This window comes from Candoia aspera, chromosome 4, assembly GCF_035149785.1.
Source record: "Candoia aspera isolate rCanAsp1 chromosome 4, rCanAsp1.hap2, whole genome shotgun sequence".
Classification (NCBI taxonomy): Eukaryota; Metazoa; Chordata; class Lepidosauria; order Squamata; family Boidae; genus Candoia; species Candoia aspera.
Genome location: NC_086156.1, coordinates 21,048,272 through 21,067,890, shown reverse-complemented (window position 1 = coordinate 21,067,890; position 19,619 = coordinate 21,048,272). Strand labels below are relative to the sequence as shown.

General features: G+C 37.1%; 1 protein-coding gene across 2 annotated transcripts in view; it reads left to right on the top strand.

Moving 5' to 3' along the window:
- The window catches only part of CACNB2 (calcium voltage-gated channel auxiliary subunit beta 2), a 156,827-nt gene extending 140,367 nt beyond the window's left edge, over positions 1 to 16,460 (top strand). For both annotated transcript variants that reach the window (XM_063303547.1, XM_063303548.1), the window contains exons 10-14: positions 2,209 to 2,318; positions 9,887 to 10,038; positions 10,542 to 10,637; positions 13,139 to 13,324; positions 14,505 to 16,460. In XM_063303547.1, coding sequence (XP_063159617.1) covers positions 2,209 to 2,318; positions 9,887 to 10,038; positions 10,542 to 10,637; positions 13,139 to 13,324; positions 14,505 to 14,990 — 1,030 coding nt within the window. In that variant the 3' untranslated portion in view covers positions 14,991 to 16,460. The remainder of the gene's footprint in view (positions 1 to 2,208; positions 2,319 to 9,886; positions 10,039 to 10,541; positions 10,638 to 13,138; positions 13,325 to 14,504) is intronic.
- Positions 16,461 to 19,619: the final 3,159 nt, after the last annotated feature.

The following is a 19,619-nucleotide window of genomic DNA, read 5'->3' as shown; positions in this document are numbered from 1 at the left end:
TTGCCTGCATTTCCCTGATTTCAAGCCAGGACTCTGGTTATTTGCAGATATTGTTGAGTCCAAGAATAGGAAAAGAAGTATCTTACCATATAGCATATAGGAGTAACTATTTATTTGTCAAAAATGTACACATTAATTAAATCCACATGGTTACCTGCATGCCTATTTTGGCTTCATATACAGGTAGTCCTCATTTAATGATGGTAATTGAACCCGGAATTTCCGTCACTAAGCAATGTGGTTGTAAGCAAGATGGCATCGTTTAGCAACGGCACTCCTGGCAATTCCCCTTGCCATCATTAAGTAAATTTTACGGGACATTAGCCCGAGCACCCACCCCAATCCAAGCCATTCCAGGCATGGTTCCTCCCAGCCTTGAACACTGCCTTCAACTCCCCCCACCCGCCTATCTCCCCCCATCTCTGCCCTTTTGGAAGCCTGGCACCCTGCCTTGCAGGGCGGCAAGCTCAGCTGTGCTACACCAGGCCACCTGCCCCAGCCACACTGCGCCAGGCCACCCGTCCCAGCCGTGCCAGGCCACCCATCCCATCCCCACCAATCCAGGCCACCATCGCAATCTCCAGCCTCCCCAGCACCCCTAGCCCGCATTGGTTCACCCAGCTGCCTCCTTTCCCAGTTCCCCACAACTACCTTTCAACTTTTTCTCCCAGCCACTGTGGGCGAAGCAGAAGCACCTGGCTGCCTTTGCTGAGTCCTTTTCCAACCCAGCTTCTCCAGAGAATGTTTCCTCCACATGGCTCCCTTCAGAACACTGTCTTTGGAAGCTTACACTCTCTTCTCAGAGCCTTTGGCAAGCTGCTCCAAAGGCTCTGAGAAGATAGCATAAGCTTCCGAAGACTTCTGCAGGCCACCTTCCAGTGGCCTCATGCAGCGTGGCTGGGACGGGACGGGACGGGTGGCAGCCCCACAAGGCAGGGTGCAGGGCTTCCAAAAGGATGGAGATGAGGGGGGAGATAGATGGGTAGGGGGATTTGAACCTGTAAACCTTGCACTTGGTGAGTTGCAAAGTCTGTGGTACCTAATAATTTATGAGCTGTTTGGAATAATCCTGCTCATTGTATCACAAAGTCACTAAGATGAATTTTTAATCATTTAGCTTCGTTATGATACAATTTTATTATCTATCTTTAACTATATATTTACTGAAGAAGTAAATCCGAATACGATAATGGTGATTTGCAGTCGAATTAATCTCACTGTTCAGTTGTATCATCTGTCTGTCTGTCTGTCTATTATGCATGACTCTGGGCAGCTAAATGGTATGTGCCAAAATTGGCAGGATGGCGGATGGAACTTGGCAATGCAAGACCTGCCCATTTTGAATGTTTCTGTGATGTACATACAAAAAGAATGTAGATTGTGTTGTGATGCTTTGTCTGCCATCTTGTCAATTTTGATACAGCCCCCCAACACTACTGTCACTTTTATGTTGTATATTATATAAAGTAAAATTAAGGTCCTCAGGTCTCTAATGAGCTATCTTTTGTACATTTCTGCCAGAGCTTCACCAGCATCATAAAAATATTCTTCATAATATAATCTGTTATATACTTCCTAGTACTTCAGGATCCTCTGTCCCATAGAAATAGCCCCTGGTGGGTCTAATTTACAAAGGGTATTATGCATCAGAAACCTTCCCCTTTCTGTCTTTGTCACTTTCCTGCCCACCTACTCAAGCGGCAGCACTGAGTGCTCACAAAGAGATCTTCTTGTGCAGAATCCAGAGGGTTAGACTTTACACTAAATATTGTTTCTATGTGTTCCATACCTGTATAGCTTTTGAACATTTCTTAATCATTTCCAAAAGTAGGAGCTGGTACGGTAAAAATGATAAATAAAAGAAATAGTGAAATGGTTATTCAGTTATGAGTGAATTCAAATTGGAAATATGGTGAGGTAAAAATGGTGATGATAATGAGACAGGAACAAAAAGTAACACTAAGAAACCAGATTGCCGTTCAGAGGGGAAATGTTATATTATATGCTCAATGGATTTTTAAAAATGCCTCTAGAGACAAAAGCATATTGTCTTTCTATTTTGATAATAGCAGTTGAAACAGTTCACTAAAAGATGTGTGGAACATTGAATTCATTTGCTGCTATCTGATTCGTTTGCTATTCATAGATTTCATCTCTCAGATTTTTAAACAATAATCACATTGTTTGTCTTTTGTTGTGTTTATTCAGTATCTCAATCACACGGGTCACAGCAGACATCTCGCTTGCCAAACGTTCAGTATTAAACAATCCCAGCAAGCATGCGATAATAGAACGATCCAATACAAGGTCAAGCTTAGGTAAGTCTATGAAAGGACAACAAAATATCACTAGCTATGACATAGTTATTTTTTAAAGGAATTATTCATTGTAATGCCAGCATATTAGTTATCTATTTTTAGCAGTTCTTGGTGATACATGAAATAAAAAAATTACATACAAACACTAATTTAACTAACTTTTCTCTGTTTTGAAGTTACTTTTAGTATCAATAAAATACTAGCTTCTTGGATTATTGATCTGAAATTATATGCGTGTTTCAAACTAACATTATGTTTTCCAAGTTTTTGAAATAAAATTTGTCAGGCATTTCCTGAGGCTGTGTAATTTACTCATTAAAAAAGAACCAGTAGGTTTATGGGAAAATGTTCATATTATAAAGTAAGCTCTGTAATCTACTGTATAAGTTGTTATGTACCTATATGTACCTATCATAACTCTATTGATATAAAAGACACCCATAAACCCATAAATATCTATCATAACCCTTTTGATATAGAAGGAATATATATTTTCTAGAATGCCATTAATATTTCAAGAGAGGGATGAGAATATGTATGAACCTGTTAGTCTTATTCAAGATCTGTTTTCACATTTACATATATTGTATATATACTGGCATACATGTTTAAGATAGCAAAGGTTTCATGTCACTACTGACATTAGGTTTGATGAAACATTTTTAGAATTACAGGTAGATTGCAATTAGTGTGAGTTAAAATAATGCAGTATTTGATTTAGTGCGAAATGTAAATTGATACTAGGTCACGTTTAATGCAACCCAAAATTCAGTTAATGTGGGGCTAGCACACGTGTACAATTAAGTCTAGTGCATGCCTGGTTGGGGTTTTAGACGCTGCTAATCTTCATGTGTGAAAAATGGAGAAAAGGAAGATTCTGTCAGAGGAAAACAGTACAAGTTTAAAAAAGAAGAGTTATGTTGTAACCATAGAGTAAGAGGTAAATTTATAATTGTACTTACAACTGCTGTAAAGAAAATTGGAAGCAACTTCTCTGTATCTTTTCTATTTTTCTTTTACTTCCGTTTTTCTTTCATGCACTTTTAGCTCTTTCTTTTCCTTTTCTTTATATTCATTTGTATTAGTTTTTTATATTATATATATATATGTGTGTATGTATATGTGTGTGTGTGTATATATATATATATATATATAAATAAATAAATAAATAAATAAATAGGGGGCTCATTATTACATTAGAGCAAATACTTGATGTAATTGAATGTGGATATTGCAACACTAAAATAGGACAAGATGTTGGAATACATCTGAATCTACAGTAGAATTTTTTGTTTTTATTTTGCTTTCTATAACTACTCTGTGACTTTGTTAACCATCAATTTAAATTATAAGTATATTCTTTTTATCCCTTACTGTAGTATTTCATTAATATTCATATAAATATTTATGTTTAAAATTTTTCATTGCCTATTTCCATTGAGGTGGATCCAATTGCCATGTTTTCCACTGAAAGATCAGTTTGAATAGTGAGAACTCGAATAATGCAACCACTTTGTAGGATTCATTAACCACACTAATCAAGACCTACATGCAGTCAAAGAATGCCTTTTGTCTTTTGCAAATCTGTGATCATTCAGTGTGGGCATTCCTTAAGTAGTTTAATGATATCAAACATGCTTGATCTAAATATTCTTTAAAAAAAAACATATCGTTTATCCAGTGAAACAAGTAATACTTTTCCTTGTCCCCTGGGCGATAATTATATTCCAATTTTGGATACCCCTAGTAAAGCCTATGACTGTTGCGCAGACTGAAAATTGTTGAACAAAGTTGCTGACCTGCATTTATTCTGTATGTGTGCAGTAGGTAGAAAGCTTAAATATAAATGGTGGTATGATTTCTCACTTTGGGATTGTAAAGAAAACCAAAAAGGGATATAAACTATGTGATGGAGATAACTTGCAAACCTTACAATGCTCACCAAAGCCATGGAAATTCTGCTTGCCCACAAGATACTTATATACCCCCAAGGGAGTTTTTCACACGTCTAAAGTACAAATTTAAAAATAATAAAGAGTTTTAAGCTCAAGTGATACATCTGTTTCCAGGCTGGGATGGCACGTAACATGAGAATTTGTCATGAGCGCAATTGCTGGGAGGAAGGGGATGAGACTTTACTCTTTCTAGAGACCCTTCTGAAGACTATGTTTTCTCTCTCAGCACAATAGTAGCAGCTTGTGAACAACTGATTAACAGACTTTGGGAGTACAGGATAGTGTGGGGAGAAAGAAAGAACAGGCCATACAAGAGGCCATCAGAAGTTGATGCAGAATAGATTACTCAGCCATGGTTTAAAGCAAATATAACAAATACATTGTAAATCTGGTGAATATCTACCATTTCAGCCTTCAGGAAGGCCATGATTTGGAGAACGATGGGTGCAGCCTTCTCGTGAGGTTTTAGAAGGCTTCTGAAGCATTGCGAGAATGGTGTGAGCAGCCTTGGGAAAAAGGCCTGGCATGGCCAGCAGCTGCCTCTCATAGGGCCAGGCCAGGTGCACTTCAACAGCAGTGGGAGGAAGACAGCGAAGATCAGCTGGGGGTGGCAGGGTGAGCAAGTGCAAGGCGGCAGGGCCAGCAGGGTGAGCAGAGCGAAGGACAGCAAGGCCAGTGGAGCAAGAGGAGCTCAGGGTGAAGGGGGCAGCTGGAGCTTTGCATTGTAGTGCTGGGATGGCTCACTGCGGTGTGGGGCTTGAGGCAGCATGCAGCATCATTGGGGATGAAGTAGAGGCCTGTGGCAGTGGCAGACACCTGAGACTGTTGAAGGCCTGGGCCTCTACTTCAGCCCCAGCACCACCACCACCAAGGAGTGCCACTGTGTAGGGTGGCCAAAAGGGCAGAGATGGGAAGACAGGCGAGTGGGGGGAATTGAAGCCCCCCTGAAGTGATAAGTGCAGGCAGGCTGCCAAGTGCCTGAGTTTTGCTCATGTGACCCCAGGGGCACTGCAACGGCCATAACTTCAGGGACTGGGCATAAGTACCATTTGTTCAGCACAGCTGTAACTTTGAAAGGTCGCTGAGCAAATGGTTGTAGCTCAAGGAGTATAGCAAAAATTAAATTGCATATTAGCATTATAGCATGATAAAATGGAGACCCAGTTTGGCCTAGTGGTTAACGTGCTGGGATAGGAATGGAGAAACCTGAGTTCTAGTCCTGCCTTAGGCATTGTCGCCAGCTGGATTATTCTCTCTCTCTCATTCCTAGGCACTTCTGAAAATGTTGCCTAGAAAATTGCATGGATGAGTTACCAGGAGTCAAGTCTGACTTGAAGGCAAAAAGATATAAGTAACTTTTATTTATTGTCAGACCTTTTATTGGTTTTTAGCTGTGGTATTAATTTTGTTACCTTCCTACTGCAAATCTTTCTTAGGGTAGAGAATAATCAACTCTTCTGTGCATTCCATTAACTACAATATGTCCATTTTTGCGATAAACAAAAATCTAAACTAACTCTTTGGATTCCAACTGTATTTGTCTTTAATGTGTCAGTATATAATACATAACAAGTTCCAGTAAAATGTTTATATCCTGCTTTTCTTTCACTGTGGAGTTCAAAATGCATACATTGAGTTTCCAGGTAGATACATTGGATTTCCATCCAAGAACTGACTGGACCTAGACATTAACTTTCTCAAAGTTGTTGCATGATGTATAATCACTCTGTGCCTGAGAATACAATTTATTTGCAAAAAAGAACTATTCCAGGTTCACTTAATGTCATTAGAAGTAAAGAATTATGTTCTAAGAATCTTTTGGGGAAAAGAGCTCCTCAACTATACTATATATGCCATGCTCATGAGATACTACAACCCAGCTTTGTTAATACAGACTGCATGTTGTCGTTCTCTTCATTTTCCATTTTTGAGATAGGTTGGTACTGAACAATTTGCACTAGGTATCTTTTATATATTGAATGGAAATATATTAGAGACTACTAAGGACTAGTCTTTAAAAAGTTGTATGAAAGTACATTCCTTTGAAAAATCGGCTTCACTCAAAACACATGATTTACTTTCAGTAGCTGCAATATGTCCATAGTATCTGTAAATGCTGCTGAACCAAATATGTGGCTTTTGCTTCATTTCTTTGTCAGTCTCAGATCCAACCCTGTTTCTTGTTTGATTCCATGTATGTCACATTTCTAATTGTCCTTGTAAGTTTATCTCATTCTGTATGTTTTGGACAAGATCCTGATTCTCTTGGGTTTTTCCATTCATTAATGCCCTCCCTTTCCAGATGTTTTGGGTATGTATATAAGGTTGCTAGTTATTTTTTTCTTTTGTGCGTGTTCAGTACGCATTGTACCTCACAAAACCACTATCTGCTATTGATAGAAGGTTTTGTAATGGCAAAAACAAGTCATCATAGTTTGTACTGAATTTCTTTTCTAGAAGATGTTGCCAGTTTAAACTTTTAAATGTTAGCAATCAGTCTGCAATTGATACAAAAAGATTTGATAACTAGATTTTGAGATATCTGGATACTTGAATTCTGTATTGCACTGGTCCAAAACTGTAGATGTGCATGTTGTTTGTGATCACTATTGTCCATTGTGGAATTGGGCTATATGTACCCACATTGTTGCATGCACAAAAGAGGTACATTGCTTTGAAAATGTTGCCTTTGAAGCTGTGTTTGTCTTGTTGCTATATATATTATGTAGATTGTTTTTATAATGTGATGTCTAAATGGTTTTAATAACAGTTACATGATTGTGCTATTAAGCAGTGGTCAAAATTCATCCAGCAATTTTTTTCTCTGTCAAAGATATGCATGCAAACTAGATTTAGTACACACACTGATTCATCCTTAATAACACTAGAGATCTATTGCTGTACAAAATTAAAATTTATATAACTCATTCACATTATTATATCCATTTATTTGCAGCCAGCTTAGTAGCCAGTTTATTTATTTGCAGCCAATTTGGTCTACTGCAATTTAGAGAATGTTATTTTCAACCTGATTAAAAAAAGAAAAAAAAAAAGCTAAGAACTGTTCATAGACCTAATATATCCCTGGCTAAGATTACATTATTCTTCAGAGTAGAATTTTTGCCCTGCAAATGCCCATACTATGTCAATATAAAGGCATTTGCCAACATGTTTCCCCTAGACTGATACATGCCCCTGTTTCTTTATTAAACTAATTTGTTCCAAGACAATTTAGTGTTCTCAGGATTTCTGATTTCTTGAAGAGCCTGTGCCATTTTCTCTCTTAGATGCTACTAAATAGATGCCTTATTTGGCAAAAAAAAAATATCCTCATCTGATAGATGTATTCATTGTCAGAATGCTCTTTGAGACCTTTAAAATAATTGGGTTATGATTAAACCCTATCTGAAAAACATTTGATTCCTCCTATTTTGAAATATGTTTTGTGGCCTCTGTTGTGCCACAGAATTTTAGTTACTGAACTTTGTTATTTTTTTCTGATTAAGATAATTAATGTTGTGTACCTTGACCATTTTAATGTCTACACCGTATGACTTTAACATTATTTTTTTCTTTGAAAAGTCAAGCTTTCTGAATTTCAGGATTTGTTTGATGACAGATTTTCAAATGAAAGTAGGAGTATCAAGAGGACCTAGTTTGTTGGAAGATATATGACATGCCAAATTTGTTTTTAAAAAATACAATACCATTTTAATACTGTGCTTGAAAAATAACAGAAATACTTCAGGCAACAGAGCAATGGATGTGTATGAAGAGACCTTGTGGTCATTGAGGCCTAACTGGAAAAGGGTAGAGAGTTATATGCATCTAGTGCCATAATAGGGCAACCCAGTGTGAACTTGTATCGCCACATACTGCTTTACCACTGAAAGACCATCTGTAATATGTGTCTGGAAATAGCATAGACATTTCTCATTTGAATCTTTCATATTTCTTCAGTGATGATGTTTTTCTGGTATTGTGTTATGTTGTTCATTATTAAATCAGTGTCTCTCATGTATGGTTTGTTTTTGCTGCATTGTAATTTTGTTTTAAGACACATTGTTTCTTAACAAAATAGCCCTGACTATACTGATGTTCATGCTTTGATTAGAATTTAATAGTGATTTTTAATCTTTTAAAATACTGCAATATTTTCACTCACAATTAAGTGATGATATATTGAAAAACTATAACCTCCATGACATTAGTAAATCCATTGTTTATACCTTTGTACGTTATTCTTTTTTCTTGCTTTCTTTTTCTTGTTTTTTTAATATGCCTTCTTTATTGCTTAATAAAGCAAAACATTAAACAAACCAAAATAGTCATAACTACTCTGAACAATAATATTTACAGATGAAGACTGAAAGCAGTCAAATTAGACCAAGCATCCGCGGGCTATGAATGAGTCAGATTTCCCCTACAGGGGAGTGCACCAATCTTGAAAGAAAATCCAACATTGTATTTCCTCTTCTGTTTTTTTTTCCCTCACCTCTGTATGGCTGACTTTTAGATGCCAAGAAGGCTAAAATGGAGGCATGGTATAGGTTGGGCAAAGAACAGATTAGAAGAGGGGAGTGGATCCCAGCATTATCTATAAGGAGATGACTGATTGAGTCTATCATGTGTGTTTTTCTCATGTGACATGTTGCAAAAGTTTCTGTCCCTCTTAAAAGTAATAACTTTCTGACTTTTTTTGTAAAATATTAATGATATATTATAAGCAGTAAGAATGTTTTTTTGGTTGGTTTTCAGTTTGGTCTAGTGGTTAAGGCAATGGGCTAGAAATCAGGAGACTGAGAGTTCTAGTCCCGCCTCAGGCATGAAAGCCGGCTGGGTGACCTTGGGCCAGTCCCTCTCTCTCAGCCCAGCCCACCTCACAGGGTTGTTGTTGTGGGAAAAAGAGGAGGAGGAAGGAGTATTAGGTATGTTCGCCACCTTGAGGTATTTATAAAAATAAGGCAGGATATAAAAATAAATAAAATTCATATTTTTTCTTTCTATTGCATGGTCATGGCAGCCAACACAATTACCATTGCAATAATGCTGACAGTAATCTAGTGCAAAATCATAGGACACCTACAATTCTTGATATAAAAAAATGACTTGATAGAAATACGGAGAGCTGTATTTGGTTGCTTCATTGAGGATTGTCCGCTGGGTATTAGGTAGACAATAGCAATGAGGATAAAAATGGTCCAGGACAGTTTCATCTTTCCTTCTGCTTTGATAATTGGTTTCTGTTAAAGTATCCAAAGTGGTGGAAAATGGCCCTGTTATTGCCAAAACTTCAGTCTGATGAGAGAACATACTGTACATCAGTGACTCAGGAATTATGTTGAATTGGGCATTCTAGACTAAAAACCTATTAGTGGTAATTGGTCATATGTTGTGTAGATACAAAGGTCTCATGGCTGGTATAAAAATGAGTATCATCTACTTGCAAGGCAGGAGTGTACACTTACAGTAGAAGACATATATCACTGGAAGCCTAATCTTTTTTTCAATAATCCTATTCAATGTAAAATATGTGCAATAAAAGCCAAAGTAATTTTTTCAGTGTTTGATACTATGTACATTAAACTTACATTATTTCTGTACTTTTTGCAGCTGAAGTTCAGAGTGAAATTGAACGAATATTTGAATTAGCAAGAACATTACAGTTGGTAGTACTTGATGCTGATACTATTAATCATCCTGCTCAACTTGGCAAAACCTCCCTGGCACCCATTATAGTGTATGTAAAGATTTCTTCTCCAAAGGTAAATAATTTCATCTGGTTGTTCTTTGTCCTTTTTGTTTTCCTTCACGTATTACATTGTGAAAACACATGGAATTTAAACTGTTGCTATTAATACATTATCATTTTGAACCACTGTGTGTAGAAAAAGATCATCGTTGAATGGGTAGCTTTCAGTGAATTGTTCACATAGTCTCACATTTCTTATTTAATCTGGAGATAGAGTATCCTGGATTACATAAAGGGAAAAGGGGGTGTATTAAGAATTGATGAAATTGTTCATGGAATCATTGATTCCTTTTGTATTAGCTACTGACTTCAATCCAGAAGCCAAATTTGAGAGGGAAAAAAGCCTTCTCTTTAACCCACATAACCCTCCCCGCCTTGCTGTCATCACTATGCTCTAACTCCAAGATACCGGAATTGGAGCATTCTGAAATGATAGCTGTGTGTGCAGTATCATATCCCATTACTGTTTCGTTTTCTTATTACTTTATATTTTAACCACAGACCTCTTTTCCACAGGTTTTACAGAGACTGATAAAATCCCGAGGCAAATCTCAGGCTAAGCACCTTAATGTTCAAATGGTAGCAGCTGATAAACTGGCTCAGTGCCCTCCAGTGAGTCATTCTTAATATATATGGGTGGAAAAAACATCCTTACAAGCTGTCATGTTTTATAGTTGTCGCTGTTCGTTTTTGTGACAAATACTTGCTATGAGAACAAAAATCTCTGGTTCAGTAATGGATGCAGTAGTAGACCATGAATGCAGTGTCCTCTGCTAAAAGCAGTAATCAAATCAGCTGGCTGGGAAAGAACAGAAAACTACACTCCCCCCCCCCGCCTTTCGTCTTAAATGGGCAATATTAACTGGGACTACATTTCTTCCTTCTGCCTTGCCTAGGATGTTATGTCACTGTGTAAGGCTGACATTTTTAGTCTCTCTTTTTCATTTGGGAGCTTTAGGGACAAACATTGTGTCTTAAGCCTTGTGTTTCCAACACCACCCCTCAAAAATCTGAACTGACTGTCCCCGTCCACTCTGGAGACTTCAGCGGGGGTTCCTTGGCCATATGTGGTATATGGGCTTATAGGTTAGCCACACCTGTCTCAAATACCAAAGATATTGGGGGGGGTTTGGGGGGTGGGGAGTGTCTATGTTATGTCAGCTGGATTGAGAAGAAGGCTCACACAGGGAACATGTGTCTGCACACACGGTCATTCGGTTTTGAATATCATTGTATAATCGCCGCTTCTGAATGTACTTCAGTGTGACACATTTTCATTTCCATCTGTGTCCTTTAGCCATTTAATTTTAGTACATAGAATTTGCCTGTAAATTTATATTCTTTTGTACAGTATTTCATTCTGTTTTGGGTTGGTAGTTGAAGTCTTAGAATGATAGAAATCATGCATTTTAAAAAATATTTCTTTAAAGTTTTATAGTAACTATAAACAGTACAATAAAATGGTAAAAAAGGAAGACAAGAAAGAGGGTTCATGAAACCAAATATGAATATTTCTGTAGTATTCCTCTCACATATTATTATATTCATCTGGCATAAAACAATTATGGTTCCTGTGGTTAGCACAAGATATAAAATCAGACCATATATTTGAGAAAGCTTTAACTTTAGCTTGACCTGTATGCAGATGTAGAGTGTAGGTCAATTTCTCTGCTGTGGCAATATGCCAGACATTTTGGTACCAGAGCCTCAACACCATAATTTTATCTTTCCAACGTTTAGCTATAGGCAGTCTAGCAGTGGTCAATACTACTAAATTCTTTAGAATAAATATTTGCATTAGACCCTGAAAGTAAATTCAGCAAAGCGAGTTGTGGACGCATATTAATCCTCTGTCAGGCCCAGTCCAAGAATGACAAAGAATCATCTCTAAATTATATACTGTATACAGTTTTTTATTTGCTCATACTGTATAGACAGAATCTTGCCAGACTAAAGTTACCCTACCTAACCTAAGGGGGAATAACCTGGGAAGGCTCTAGGGTGGGGCTACTCTGAACCTCTTAGTCTTCCCACATTCCATTTCTGGGCTGTGTTTTCTCTTATCTCGCTCTCCTCCTTGGAGTGTGCTCCCTTCTTCCTGAGAACCGGCTGCATTTCTGAAATCCACCACATCCTCTGAGTTATGACTTTAGCAATCTCCAAAAACACCTCAGATTGGAAAGAAAAAAATAAGGGGACATGACCACTACAAATGCAAATAAGCTTTCTTTCCCATTCCAACAAAGAAAGGGTCTTTTTTTGGGTTCATTCATGCTATTTTATATGGAGTCATATACCATGTATGGAATAATTTAAGAAAATATTATTTAATTTGGACTGGTTTTCATTTCCATATTTATTCTACCTTTGTTTCCTAATCTCTTGTTGGAAATCCTTTTCCCAAGCCATTTTCAAACCAATTATAGGCTGATCTCTTTGTTCCATAATAATACAGTATATAATTTAGAGATGAGTCCTTTAGATGAATCTGAAAGATTCAGTACTATTGCTCCAAAGTTTGTCAAAGGACTGTTTGCTTTCCTCTTAATTTAGAAATAAAAGATCTAAACTGTAAATAAGGTAGCCAAACACATTTTGAACAAGACTCATTCCTTATCAATTTTATATTAATAAGATAACTGGAATGATAGAAATCCTTCAGTCTGTATAATTTCTGATTGATTTTTGGATCAGATAATATAGTAGCAGATGTAGAGAATTTAGGATGGCTAAAAATTGAAATAGAGGAGAACAAGGAGGAACTGCAGTTTTTAGTCATTTCATCCAGATTTTAAAATTAGCACTCCAAAAAGGATTGTCATTGGCTTTAAACCTTTTAACAGTGTCTGGGAAGAATAAGGAGTGTTTCATATCCCAGCAGTATTCTTCTGCGGCCTACATCATGGTTTTTTTTTATTTCTTAGAGTGATATATGTTATTTTTCTTAAGGGCTACATTTTAAGATTTTGTGGTTTAGTTTTGTCCTTAAAATAAGCCACAAGTTTATATTGAATTCATTATTCTAAAATCATGTATATCCTGCTTTTGCACTGATCATTAGATGTGGTTTTTGAGATCTTGTTTTTTGTGTTGCTTTTTTTCCCTCTTATAAGGAAATGTTTGATGTGATTCTGGATGAGAATCAGCTTGAAGATGCTTGTGAACACCTGGCTGACTATTTGGAAGCATACTGGAAGGCCACACATCCCACTAGCAGCCACCCTTCTAATCAGCTCCTCACTCGCACATTGGCATCTGCCACTCTTCCTATCAACCCAGGGCCAAATGTTAATTTACAGGTATGGTCATTTAAAAATACAGTGCACTGGGTTGGTTATTTATATTATAAATATGAGCGTAGCTTCCAATATGAAATCATGGTAGATGTTCCCTTAGTTTTCAGATCATTCCATGAATATTTAAATCACTCCATGAATATTTCTCTCTAACGTACTTTTGAAAAATGATGATAATGGGATCTAATGTGGCCTTTTCAAGAGAAATCAAATTGACTCCCATGGAACAAGTTGGAAAATTTGCCATTATCAAATTCAGGTCTGAAGCCAAGCCCTCCAGTGACATTAACAGTCCACTTGCAGATATACCAAACTAGATGTAACGTTACTCTGAAGATCAAATACGAGTTTCAGAGTTAAGAAGAAGTTACTTTCTTAGAAGGGATAAGTCTAGAATATGTCTGAACAATTCTGTTCTTGCTTTAATTTAAATATAGATTTGATAATACAGACTGGATAATGTAAATATTAGCATATTGTTAACAATAACTAAAGTTTTTTGTTATTTGCTTTTAAGTGATTTTATTGCTGAAATTAATAAAAGATTGATAAAGCTACACCCCTAAGGTAAAGAATTGCCATTTTTCAATAATTTCAAAACCTTATGGTGACGAACATGAGATTTGATTGTGCTTGGTCATTTTTTACTTCCATTTTCAATTACTGGTATATATACAGCTTGAATCGTTAATGAATCTTATTTTAAGAACAAAATACTGTTTTTGCCATTGAAAATCTTCTGGTTCTGTTGTTGTTTGCAGTGGTCTTTATTTCACTGGTGCTTGCTCTTAAAACTTTCTGAGGTTTATTTAGTACCTGGTTGAACCTTAGATTGCCGTATTTGCACTTTTTCTTTTTGTGTGAAGTGTCTGGGCTCAGAGAGGGGACCAAACAGAAAGTTCTAAAAATTAGCATGACTGCCAGAGGTTAGGATGAATCAGGAAACAAATAAGGGCTGACTGACTTTGTTTTCTTTTTGGAATGAAGTTTCACTTATGCTGTAAAGAAACACTGATGATAAAGGTTGAATTATTAAATTAGACTGAAGTGGCTGGCCATAAATAATTGCCCTAAAGCCATTATTCTGGAACATGGATTCTAGAACAAATCTGCTCAAGAATGTTGAAGACTTTTCTGTACATAATTTGCTAATGCATATTTATCGTTCTGTTGTATTGATCAGGGCTCTCAAGTTGATCAGAGGAATGAGCAATCAGCCACTGAAAGAACTGGTTCACAGGGGGAAGAAGAAGCACGAGTTGAACCCACCAGGAAATCTCAGCATCGCTCTTCCTCTTCAGGACATCATCATAACCATCGTAGTGGGACTAGCCGTGGTTTATCTCGACAAGAAACTTTTGACTCAGAAACACAAGACAGCAGAGATTCAGCATATATAGAACCAAAAGAGGACTACACACATGAACCCTATGATTCTCATAGAGATCACAATCACAGGGATGAGCCCCATGGGGTCAGTGATCACAGACATCGAGAATCAAGGCATCGATCAAAGGAAAGGGACCGAGAACAGGACCACAATGAAGGCAACAAACAACGTAGCCGTCATAAATCAAGGGACCAGTACTGTGACAGGGATGGCGAAGTGGTACCTAAGAAACGTAGTGACACAGTGGAATGGAAGAGAGATGTGTATATCCATCAGTAACACTTGCCTCTGACAGTTTTGTGTTTCTTTTGAAATTGGGAATTGAGAAAGCTCCTTAAAAATAATCTCAGTTTTTCAGTGCAGAATGTGGTATCTTGTATGCTGATTTTAAAGTGCTGGTGCTTTCAAGGCAATGGCATAAAATAGAATTTTCATTTTGATTAATGCTGTAAGACACTGGCATAGTACAACTGCAAGGTTTCTGAAGTTATGCTATGCTATTTTTTTTTCCAAACTGATTCTGGTAGCTGCCATTTAAACAGATATCTGTTGCCATCAAGGTGGTGTTAGTGTTTTTAGATAAAATACAATTAGTGTTTAATACTTTTCCCCATTTTTCAGCAAGCCAAAATCGGCACATTCAAACTGAAGCTCTCATTGGCTTTTTTTTTTAATCTGTAGGCACCTGATTTGCATATTGATTTAAGAACCACTTTCTGTTGCGTGTTCCTCTAGCGGACTATATTTTTAAACAATTCAGTCTTGCCTTATACACAGGGGATCATAAAGTCAAAATCTCTTTTCTATGTACTGGTACTGTGTACTGTATAGGCAGTTTATAAATGTTATTTCTGCAGACACCTTCTTACATAAGATTGATCACACTGTTTTAGAATCCTAATGCCAAGTCAGCAGATTTGCTTATGAAATACAGGCGACTGGAAAATGGGTAGCAGTGTTCACTCTAGACATACTTTCTTGTACTTAGTGTAAATAGGACTGACCACTTTAGATAACAGGTTGGATTCTTGTTGCAAACGTATCATCTTTGCATTTTAAATCTATGACAAAAATAACGTGACACTGTAAATGGTCCTGCTGTGCACAGTACTTAATTGCTCTGACAGCACACAGCTGTTTTTTTTATCAACTTGACAGGCAATGATTGACATGGTCTGTGTGTCTGAAAGAGTGTGTATGTGTGTGTATGAGGGAGGGAGGGAGGGAGGAAGGCATATTGAGAGATACCTGAGGGTCATCCCATATCTTATGAATCTGCCACAATTATCCCATGTGTATGCTTAGGCATGAGATCTTGTCAAGAAGGAGTTTGAATGGCTACTCTTTCTTATACAAGAAGTGTACCATCTTCTACTTCAAGCATGATCTCAACAACAAAATGAGGAAATTAGGGTCAAATCATAGTGCATCAATCAGCCCCAAGTATACATTATTATAGAATCTATGTGGGTTTTTTTCTTGCTGTTTTTTAACTCAGAAGTTCAAGATTGCAGGCAAGTGACACGAGAAAGTTTACGGCTAACGGGTAATTGGGAAAGCCTCAATCTGCTGGTTCTTTTTTGAGGATCCAGGAAAGTTAAAAACACAAGCAAATGTGACTGTGAGTGTTTCACTGGAAATGTAAACTTTTTGTGTTCTAGAGTATTTGTTTTAGTAAGACAAGTTTACACAGCTTGTGGAGAGTTATTTTGTTGGAAAATAAATTTTGTAGCTTCTCTGCTTTTTCTATATTTGACCATCTTTCTATCCTAATCAATTGTCCATTTGCCTTTTACTTGTGGGCTTTACTGCCACAAAGGTTGCTGAACCATTCTTGTAATTTCTAAACTTTTTGTCAGAAACAAATGATAGTATAAATGGAATGTCAGGTATGCATTTTTCAAGTAGTACTTGTACAGTAGTATTTACAGGTTAATATATTTTTTTTTACTTGCCTCATGCATGGACCAGGCTAGATTCAGTTCTGCCCAGAATCTTTATTAAATAAGTATTACAGAAAAGAATAAAGGAATAATATTAATCATATATGACTTAACATGCATAGCATAAATGAGATTTATTAATATTTGGAGGGGAAGATCATTGTAGCTAAAATCATGGGCTGACACTGTATTCATCTCTCTTGAAAATTCTCTTCAACATGTATAAAAGTTGAAAGACTTTCATAAATATGCAACATGTTGAAATGTTGACGGGGATTTGGAGGAAACTTTAGATTAGCCCCAAATGTAGGCATAGCTTCAAAATGTATTGCAGGTAGTATCTCAGTGTTGCATTCATAAATTAACTATGTACAAAGTGTCTTAACATGTAAAAATCTCTGTTGCAGAAAAAAATAGTATTTGACTTCATACTTTTCATTCCAATATCCAAGCTACAAGACCGAAATTTTGTATTACTAGAGAATCTCTTGGGTACAGAGAAATATATATGCAAAGGAAGATAACCAAAAGAAACAGAAAAATGAAAGCAATCTGGTAATTTCAAAGGGAATAATGTCAGGAAGTGTAGAGATATGGTTACAGAAGTAGAGAAGCATGAAAAGTAATGTCTCTTTTGAGTTGAACTCAACTCCTTGTGACTTAATGGATATACCCATGTAATTTTCTTGGCAAAAATATGAAGGAGTTTACCACTGTCTTCTGGATGTCTTTTCTAGAATCATAGAGATAGAATGAATTTAAGAGGTCATCAATCCCCTGCACACTGCGGTGTTCACTGCACCATGGTTGACTATCCAGGCTCTGTTTGAATACCTCCGATGAAGGGAAAGAAACTACTCCATGCAGTAACCTATTCCACTGATTGACAGCTCCTATTTTCAAGAAGTTCTTCCTAATGTCTTATCTTTATCTACATCCTTGAAGTTATCTACATCCCATTACTTCTGGTCTTACCTTCTGGAGAAAATGAGAATAAGTCTTAATCCTTTATGATGTAACAGCCCTTCTGTCAGGCCCAGCCCAAGAACTTCAGTTCAGCCAAACTTCACTTCTTTATTTGCTTACACCATATAGACAGAATCTTGCCAGACTAAAGACTCTACCTAACTTAAGGGGATATAACCTGGGGAGGCTCTAGGGCAGGGCTATTCTGAACCTCTTAATTTTCCCACATTCCAATTCCGGACTGTGCCTCCTTTTACCTTGCCTTCCTCCTTGGAATGTCCTCCCTCCTTCCTGAGAACCAGCAGCATTACTGAAATCCACCACACCTTCAGATATCGAAGACAGCTATCATGTCCCCTCTCAACATTCTCTTCTACAAGTTAATCATACCTAGGTTTTTTAACTGCTCCTCATAGCACCTGTTTTCCAGTCCTTTCACCATCTTGGTAGTCCTTCTCTGGACTTGCTCCAGTTTATCAATGTCTTTTTTAAACTGCAGTATGCAGAACTGAATGCAATACTCCAAGTAAGGCTTGACCAAGGCAGAATAGAGCAAGATAATTACTTCCCATAACCTGGACTGCTACTGCCTCTGTGATCTGGACTTCTACTGCTTTGGGGTGGGGTGGGGTGGGGTTTCAAGTCATTTCCCAATGAAGCTTCCAAACCCAAAAAATACCATCCAGGTGCTAACACCCACGAGGCAGAAATATGTATTGCTAGCAAAGATTAAGTACAGATCTTCCCTTACATCCATACTGGGATGTTTCAAAATGAATGGAAAGGAGAACATTTTTGCAGTCTTCTGAATAATTTCCCCTTGGCTATATAGATATGAGAGATCATACTGATACCAGTTTCTTTGCCCCTCTCAGCAAGTTAAAATATACAAGATATATAAAATCTTGAGTTAAAATATTGTGGCAGAAGTAAAATATTTAAAAATAAACAATTATGCACTGCAGACCACTAGAAAGAGGTATGTTTTTAAAGCCGCCTTAAAGTCACATGGGTGGGAGTCCCTATATTACACTGAGAAATGACTTCCACAGACAAAGATGGGGCAAAAATAGATAAAAGATTCACCCCTAGCCAGGAGCCAGACAGGCCAGATGCTAGTAGTATTTATTTATTTTATCAAATTTTGCCACCGCCTGTCTCCCCCAAAAGAGGGACTCTGATAGCATGCTGATAGTATGTGAATAATGCAGATTATTTAAAATTCACACCACTTAAAAGTTATTCAGATTATAGGGCTATGCATACCTTGAGAATGATTAGGAAGATATTCTGCTATCAAAGAAGTAGCTGACTTTTTTTCTTTTTTTAGGTTTCTGCATGAGACTAAAAGAAAAGTATTATAAGAAATATACTAATTAAAGTTAATGGAACTCTTGAAGAAAAATCCAGTTGTACAACATTCTTCTCTCTCCAAATCTTCCTGGATGTAGAACTTAGTTGTTATCATGGTACTTTTTTTGGCAAACCATAAACGTCGTTCAAAAGACAACCATCATGAAGATACTTTACAATTTATATAACAAACCCAAGTGCCAAAAGGTTCTGGAGCTGAGCTTTGCTAGAAGCTCACTTTCTAACTTAATCTTAGTTTAGACACTTAAAGGCTGTGGCTTTTAGTCAGTTTTCCTCAGCAACATTCCAAGATGTTCTGTTTCTTTGGCAAGCATGGATTCTCTGAGCTTTTTCTTTTGTTAATCTTTAATTCTACTTTCCTTTCCTGGTTCTTTCCTGATCAGAATCTTTATTTATAAAATCACATCATTGTAGTGTTTTCTTGCCTGAAGACATGTGGTCTCTAAGGCAATTTTTCATACTAATTCCATTGCAGCATATAGCACATATATATTTCAAATTGCCCGACAGTTTTTCTGATACATATTGCTCTATTCACTACTTATAGGGGACAAGCAACACTACCGCCACTGGTTCTGGAGAAAATGCAGCAAACGTGAGTTGGAGTTGAACATCTGGATGGCCA